Below are 8,397 nucleotides of genomic sequence, written 5' to 3' on the forward strand. Positions count from 1 at the left end.
CTCACCTGGTTCACCAACTACTTCTCAGACAGAGTTCAGTGTGTCAAATCGGAGGGCCTGTTGTCCGGACCTCTGGCAGTCGCTATGGGGGTGCCACAGGGTTCAATTCTCAGGTCGACTCTTTTCTCTGTATACATCAATGATGTTGCTCTTGCTGCTGGTGATTCTCTGATCCACCTCTACGCAGACGATACCATTCTGTATACTTCTGGCCTTTCTTTGGACACTGTGTTAACAAACCTCCAAACGAGCTTCAGTGCCATACAACACTCCTACCGTGGCCTCCAACTGCTCTTAAATGCAAGTAAAACTAAATGCATGCTCTTCAACCGATCGCTACCAGCATCTGCCCGCCCATCCAGCATCACTACTCTGGACGGTTCTGACTTAGAATATGTGGACATCTACTAATACCTAGGTGTCTGGTTAGACTGTAAACTCTCCTTCCAGACTCACTTTAAGCATCTCCAATCCAAAATCTAGAATCGGCTTCCTATTTCGCAACAAAGCATCCTTCACTCATGCTGCCAAACATACCCTTCTAAAACTGACTATCCTACCGATCTTCGACATCGGCGATGTCATTTACAAAATAGCCTCCAACACTCTACTCAGCAAATTGGATGCAGTCTATCACAGTGCCATCCGTTTTGTCACCAAAGCCCCTTATACTACCCACCACTGCGACCTGTATGCTCTCGTTGGTTGGCTCTCGCTTCATATTCGTCGCCAAACCCACTGGCTCCAAGTCATCTATAAGTCTTTGCTAGGTAAAGCTCCACCTTATCTCAGCTCACTGGTCACGATAGCAGCACCCACCCATAACACGCGTTGCAGCAGGTATATTTCATTGGCCACCCCCAAAGCCAATTCCTCCTTTGGCCGCATTTCCTTCCAGTTCTCTGCTGCCAATGACTGGAACGAATTGCAAAAATCACTGAAGCTGGAGACTCATATCTCCCTCACTAACTTTATTGCTAAATTGTCATTATTTCGCCACTATGGCCTATTTATTGCCTTACCTCCATTATCTTACCTCATTTGCACACACTGTATATAGACTTTTTTTTCTTCCTATTGTGTTATTGACTGTATGTTTTGTTTATCCCATGTGTAACTGTGTGTTGTGCCGCACTGCTTTGCTTTATCTTGGCCAGGTTGCAGTTGTAAATGAAAACTTATTCTCAACTAGCCTACCTGGAAAAATAAAGGTGAAATAAAAAATCAAATAAATAAAAACTGCAAGCATTGCAAATCAATCACTAGACTGCTATTCAGTGGAGTGGGTGTGTGGTCCAAGTATGGGTTTAAGGGTCTCTTTTCCAGACTTAAAGGATAAACATTCAGCATGATGGGCCAGAAAATATATTTGCTTGTTCAAAACAACTGGAAACTCGGAACTGGGAAATATTAGACTTCAGAGAGTTCAAGACAACTGGGAACTAAAAAAAAAAAAAAACCGAGCTCCAACTGGGAAAATACGTTTTGAATGGTCATCCAACTCGGAATTCCAAGTCGGGAACTCGAGCTCCGATCCTGAAGATCACAGTCGTCATGATTCAACCCTGTTTTTTCCCCCAGAGTTCCCAGTTGTCTTGAAAGCACCATAAATCCAGAGAATGCCAGACTTTAATGACAAAGTTTGATGACAAAATTTGCCCATGAAGGACAGCCGCACCAACTTCCTGTTCAAGTGAGTACAGCACAACAAGGTGAGTCCAAAAAGGTCTTGTATGCTGCTGCATAAATTATGTAATATGCCAGGGAGATATGTATACTGTATCTAAGAAAGTAATATTAAGTGCATGTTGTGTAGTAAGCTGTTCGTAGCCCATGTGCCTCACCCTAATAATATGGTCCCTTTCACACTCCTAACTTCGCCTACTGTTCTGACTTGGTGGTGCACATATAGCCTATAGGCTGTTTTAGAGAGATGTCATCATCGAATATTGTACGAGCTTTCATTGTCTGCTTATATGCCCCCTTTATTTTTTTCCCCAGCTCGCTCATTAATGTCTTAATCAAACTGACTGGTTTCCTCTTATCCGCTCGTCCTCCCCTTATTCCATAGTTTGTACATCTCAATTGTCAGTAGAAACCACATTTGTTTAACCAAGTCAGCCATATCAGTTTTTTTTTTAACAGCAGTAAATGAGGCTGAATGAACTGTTTTGATGATAGCCAGGTGTAGCAGTGGCTGAAAAGAAGGCCCTAACACTTTGTGAGCACCGTTTGTCACCGTTATAGTGCAATTCATGTATTGTTTAGTGTTGTGTTGTGGCTTTGCTGGAAAGCATCTAAAACTATTTTTGCAGTTTGCACCACCAAGATTTGCATGCTAAAATTGCCACTGTATGGATGGTTCAGGGGGTCAAACAACGAAAATGCGCTAATGGTGTGATTTTTTTTTTAATGGCATTAAAAATGTAAGCATTAAACGCGTTATTAATGCGTTAACTTTGACAGCCCTAGTTTAAAACCATGACAAGAGAGACTGTCAATGAATGCAACAAAGAGATGCTGTTTTTATGAGTTAGTTCATGTTTAAAGTTCTTACTCAGTACTGTCAACACTTTGTATTCAACATTTGTATAAGCCATAAAATGCGCGTTCTTCCTATTTCCACTCCGTGCTAAATAAAAATAAAAAGGGTATTTTTTGTATGCTTACTCAGCTGTGCTTCACAAGTAATACAACAACAGATCGATTACCGGTGTGATCATATAGCCAGGTTTTCTCCAGATGTTACACTTGGAATTCAGGCCAAAGAGTTCCATCTTGATTTCATCAGACCAGAGAATCTTGTTTCTCATGGTCTGAGAGTGGATAACTCCAAGCGGGCTGTCAAGTGCTTTTACTGAGTGGCTTCTGTCTGGCCACTCTATCATAAAGGCCTGATTGGTGGAGTGCTGCAAAAATGATTGTCTTACTGGAAGGTTCTCCCATCTCCACAGAGGAACTCTGGAGCTCTGTCAGAGTGATCATCGGGTTCTTGGTCACCTCCATGATCAAGGCCCTTCTCCCCCGATTGCTCAATTTAGCTGGCAGTCAGCTCTGGGAAGAGTCTTGGTGGTTCCAAACTTCTTCCATTTAAGAATGGAGGCCACTGTGGTCTTGGGGACCTTCAATACTTCAGAAAAGTTTTGCTAAACTTCCCCAGATCTGTGCCTCAACACAATCCAGTCTCTGAGATCTACGGACAATTTCTTCGACCTCGTGGCTTGGCTTTTGCCCTGACAAGCACCTTCAACCGTGTGACATTATATAGACAGGTTTGTGCCTTTCCAAATCATGTCCAATCAATTGAATTTCGCACAGGTGGACTCCAATCAAGTTCTTGAAACACCTCAATGATGATCAATGGAAACAGGATGCACCTGAATACCTGTGTAAATTAGGTATCTGTTTTTTTTACAGTTTATGTGCAACAATGGAAAAAAATGTATTTTTTTATGGCTCAGAAAACTTGGGGGCGCAAATAAAACAACCAGTTGGGGAACCCTGCCTTAGGAGATAGGATCAGCTTACACCACGGAATGTTTAAGAGACAAACGCCTGATGTAGTTGAAAGAGGAAACTGCGCATTGAAGGTATTTCAGGAGGTGAAAGGTTATAGCTGACTGAGCACTCATTGAGGTCTCGCGTAACGACTCCGGTCATTTACCCTGTTCTAACTTTTTTAACCTTTAACTAGGTAAGTCAGTTAAGAACAAATTCTCATTTACAACGACGGCCTACCTTAATGGACAGACAGACAACAATTTTCTTTCTCAAGTGTATTTTCAAGTTTGTTGCAATTTTTTGTGCATTTAAACAAAAACATTGAAAAACAAGCATCTTGAAAACCGCTCTAGTCAGCCTCTAGTCATTTCCCTCATACATTAAATGGATGGCCTTGAGATATTCCTGCATTAGCAGAGTAGAATCAGTACATAATCATTAAAGAGCACTTACAAATCGACATTTTGCTTTGTGTATATTCAGCAAACATTTTGTAACATTGATTAACACCCACTAAACCCTGTTCAACATTCACTCCCTCAAATTTCCCCCCCAAAATACTTTCAGTTTCTCCTCTCCCTTCCTGAGAACAATATCTTTAAATACATCTAAAACTTTGATACAGTTTTTTTACTTGGACAACATTGCAGTAGGCCAAGCATATAATCTACTGTAAAACACAATGACAGCACATTGGGCTGTGGTCTGTCTACAACATCTGGATCATCTAAAGGACAATAAAACGCATGGAATACTACATAAGGCATCGCCTCCAATAATGTCCTATCACGGAAGCCATGACCCCATGGAGGTCCTTGCTATTTTTGGTCTCAGAAGAAGAGGTGACAGAATGCTGGAATGTGACCTACAGCTTCCTGGAGAGTGTGACTGGGACTCTGCCAATGCAGAGGGGAGAGAAATGCTTCCCATTGGGCTGTCAAATGTCCCTGGGGGTGTGACTAGTGTTAAGGTGTCTGTATGAAGAGATACATACAGTGGGTCATCATAACTAATTATCTGAATACAGTGCAATTGATCTGACACCATGGCAATCCAAACTCAAACCATATCCATTCCAGAGCCACACCTCATCACTAGCTTCCCTGTCCATCTACTCTGACCTATCAGTCCGCACCTTCCCTGAGGTGCATTGGAAAGGTGCAGCTTTGCTATGGGTGTATGCCGTGCGCCTACAGGGCTCTACTATGGAAGCCTGTGTCTCTCTCACGTCAGGACTAGGGCACGGATCAGAGGAGTCATTTCCATTTCCTCCCACTTGGCTAATTACAGTCTGCACGCTCTGCCAGCCATTCTTCTTCCCTCTCATGTCATAACAGAAACCTGTGCAGTGGAAAACCCCCGATTACCCTGCATAGATTAGATAGAGGCTTTAATACAGTAAATCAAGCCTCGCAGGGTGGTATATGTTTCAACAGAGGGAGAAGCGTCGGGAGTTGATGTTCATCTTGGTGAGGCCGAGGTGTTTGAGGGGGGTGGACAGAGCAAAGGCAGCCTTCATGGGGATGTCACAGAGCAGGTCGGACTCCTCGCCACACTCCTCCAGCTCGTAGGTGGCGTCGTCCAGCATCTCCTTGTGGCGGTGACACACCTGCTCCACCTTCAGCCGGTGGATCTCCACACGCAGACGGATCAGCTGGCGCGCCAGACGGTTATCCTGGAACCGCATCTCCCTCTGTATGACAAGGAAGGGAAAGAGAGAGGGAAGAGATTAGCAATCAAATATCAATTCAAGCGTTCAATCCCTTGGATTAGGTTTCCGTTATTGATGTGTAAAGACACCAGCACAAGATCTGTGTAAAAAAAAAAAGTACATTTCTATTTTGGGATTTTTCAACTCTGAGATTAACAAGGTCCCTGTGGTTTTAGTGTGTTTGCATTGTTTTGGATGGAAAGATAGCACAAAGTCATGCTGTAATCAGAGCTCAACATGAAAACAGGTTTATTTTCCATAGATGTCTCCATCACATGACACTGGTAGCTGGCACATAGACTCTGCACTATGGCACACTTGCCTCATGAGGATGCACAAACCAGGCAAACCAAACCAGTGAAACTACCTACCTGGTAATTATGTTTGCCAAATAGTCTCATTGTGTCCTATTCAAATCGACTTGAGTGTTTTCATTGTATATCTGATTCTAAAGGACGTTATGCAGAAATATTGCAGCCTTATTAATTTCTAACATGCCCAAGTAAAAATAACTGAGTCAGAGTTGGAGAAAAAGAGACAATATCTGCATTAAAATAAGTGCACTCACCAGCTCTTTTCTAAGAAAATCCAACGCATCATCAATGGTATCGAAGCCACAGATGTTGCGGATGGTTAGATCTGAGTTCTCATCCCGCATAATTTCAGGCAAAAACACATATTTCTCTGCAGTCTCTTGACTATTATCTGAACAATTTGGGTTCTCCTTCCACGGTCGGCTCTGCAAGCGCTCCTGCCATTCAAGGTAGGATGGTCTGCGGGTTTGTAACTTTAGTTTTTCGGTAAGGACTTTCACATTGTTCAAATCCTCAGCGTTTCCCTCTGTATCTCCTTCGCAGTTGTCCTCGCCTCCCAGCTCCTTGAAGTCCATTGCAAGTGCACTAGACGTTTTAAATGGATCTGCGTAAAAAGTCATAGAGGCTGCAAAAACTTTTGAATTAGTTATTCTCAGCGCAGGATATGTCCCTTGAGTGTTCAGTCAGTGGGCTTGCCAGTTCTGGATTGGAGTGCACTGGTGTTCCTTACTTTATTTATAGAGTGATAAGGATAAACAAAAGTTACCGCCCCTTATTGAGCGAGGCTGCGAGGTAGAAGAGGTGTAGGCCATGCAAGTGTGCAGCCTCCCTCAAGTATTCATGTGACCACACGTTGGTGAAATAAAGAGTTAGCGGTGTCTACTTATGGCAGCACTCAGGTGCAACTTTTAACATTGGAACGCAAGGATTTGATTTGACATGTCAATGGTTCAAAGGCTTTAAAAAATCCTACTCGAAAATGGCAATGGGATAAAAGTGACATTGATTTATCCATATCTCTGAAACTTGTGAAGTTAAGATGACACGTAGATATATTTTGTATTTATATGCAATGTTTGTAATTAAAATATTTTTTATTTGATTCGATTTAAATTATTTTGGTGTTACCAATTCATTTTTATTAGGACAGGTACAGTAGCTATTCATACAAATTATGTATCAGTGCATGATCCTGACTGGAACAGCTGACAAACTGAAAAAAAGGTTTCACTTACTGTGATATGTGGTTGTCTTACCTAGCTTGTATGTCGCTCTGGATAAGTGTCTGCTAAATACAAACGTTAACTCCTCAGAAATAGGATTGGAATGTTTTAATTTGGGGCAATGCCTCCATCTAGTGGTGATGGTCTAACACACGGGGAATCAATTCGACTTGCTCAATTGTCGGATGGAAATATGGATGGGCTAGCAAGCAGCTTGCTGCAAGTTTTACACTATATGTGAGTGTCTACTCTCTGCCACCTATTGTTTGACCTTCAGATGATCCATTTTCTATCAAAGACTAGGTCAACACACTGGGAATGAGAATGGTATTCACAAATGTTGACCAATACAGTGGCTTGCTTTGGATTGGTGACCTGAAGTTACTAGATGAGTAATGTAAACTAACTAGTCTGGGATGGTTCAACAATAGCTTGAAAGAGACAGCAGATTTCACTCATTAAATCTAGTATGATTTTTATACATACTCAACTCCAATGGTCGAATTAAGCAATAAGGCCCAAGGGGGTGTGGTACATGGCCAATATACCAGGGCTAAGAGCTGTTCTTAGGCACAGCTCTTTCTAGAGCAACAACTTGAAGATCACTGACGTCATGATTCAACCTTGTTTTTTTCAGAGTTTGCAGTTGTCTTGAAAGCACCATTAATCCAGATAATGCCTGACTTTGATGACAAAATTGGCCCACGAAGGACCGCTGCGCCACCTTCCTATTCAAGTGAGCACACCAAGGTGAGTACAAAAATGTCTTGTATGCTGCTGCATAAATGATGTAATACGCCTGGGAGATACAGTTGAAGTAGAAGTAGATGTCCTAACCGACTTGCCAAAACTATAGTTTGTTAACAAGAAATTTGTGGAGTGGTTAAAAAACAAGTTTTAATGACTCCAACCTAAGTGGATGTAAACTTCCGACTTCAACTGTATATACACCTGTTCTGAAAGGCCCGAGAGTCTGCAACACCACTAAGCAAGGGGCACCACCAAGCAAGCTTCACCACGAAGACCAAGGAGCTATCCAAACAGGTTAAGGACAAAGTTGTGGAGAAGTACAGATCATGGTTGGGTTATACAAAAATATCCTAAACTTTGAACATCCCACAGAGCACCATTAAATCCATTATTAAAAAATAGAAAGAATATGGCACCATAACAAACCTGACAAGAGAGGTCCGCCCACCAAAACCCACGTACCAGGAAAGAGGGCATTAATCAGAGAGGCATCAAAGTGACCAAGGAATTAGCCTGAAGGAGCAGCAAAGCTCCACAGCGGAGATTGGAGTATCTGTCAATATTACCCCTTTAAGCCATACACTCCACAGAGCTGGGCTTTACGGAAGAGTGGCCAGAAAAAAAGCCATTGCTTAAAGAAAAGAATAAGCAAACATGTTCGCCAAAAGGCATGTGGGAGACTCCCCAAACATATGGAAGAAGGTATTATGTTCAGATGATACAAAAATGTAGCATTTTGGCCATCAAGGAAAACGTTGGCACAAACCCAACACCTCTCACCCCCCTGAGAATACCATCCCAGATATTTTAGACTGGGACAGAGGTTCACCTTCCAGCAGGATAATGACCCTAAGCATACTGCTAAAGCAACACTCGAGTGGTTTAAGGGGAAACATTT

At 42.4% G+C, this 8,397-nt stretch overlaps 1 protein-coding gene across 1 annotated transcript; it reads right to left on the reverse strand.

The window, feature by feature from the left end:
* Positions 1–2,499: 2,499 nt before the first annotated feature.
* LOC115138950 (protein FAM167A-like) lies at positions 2,500–6,270 on the reverse strand. The gene is made up of 2 exons (XM_029676133.2): positions 5,781–6,270; positions 2,500–5,194 (listed from the first exon to the last, which is right to left on the reverse strand). Exons 1-2 carry the CDS (start codon positions 6,144–6,146, stop codon positions 4,931–4,933), a joined length of 630 nt encoding a protein of 209 aa, XP_029531993.1. The 5' UTR covers positions 6,147–6,270; the 3' UTR covers positions 2,500–4,930.
* Positions 6,271–8,397: the final 2,127 nt, after the last annotated feature.

This window comes from Oncorhynchus nerka, linkage group LG12 (genome assembly GCF_034236695.1).
Source record: "Oncorhynchus nerka isolate Pitt River linkage group LG12, Oner_Uvic_2.0, whole genome shotgun sequence".
Classification (NCBI taxonomy): Eukaryota; Metazoa; Chordata; class Actinopteri; order Salmoniformes; family Salmonidae; genus Oncorhynchus; species Oncorhynchus nerka.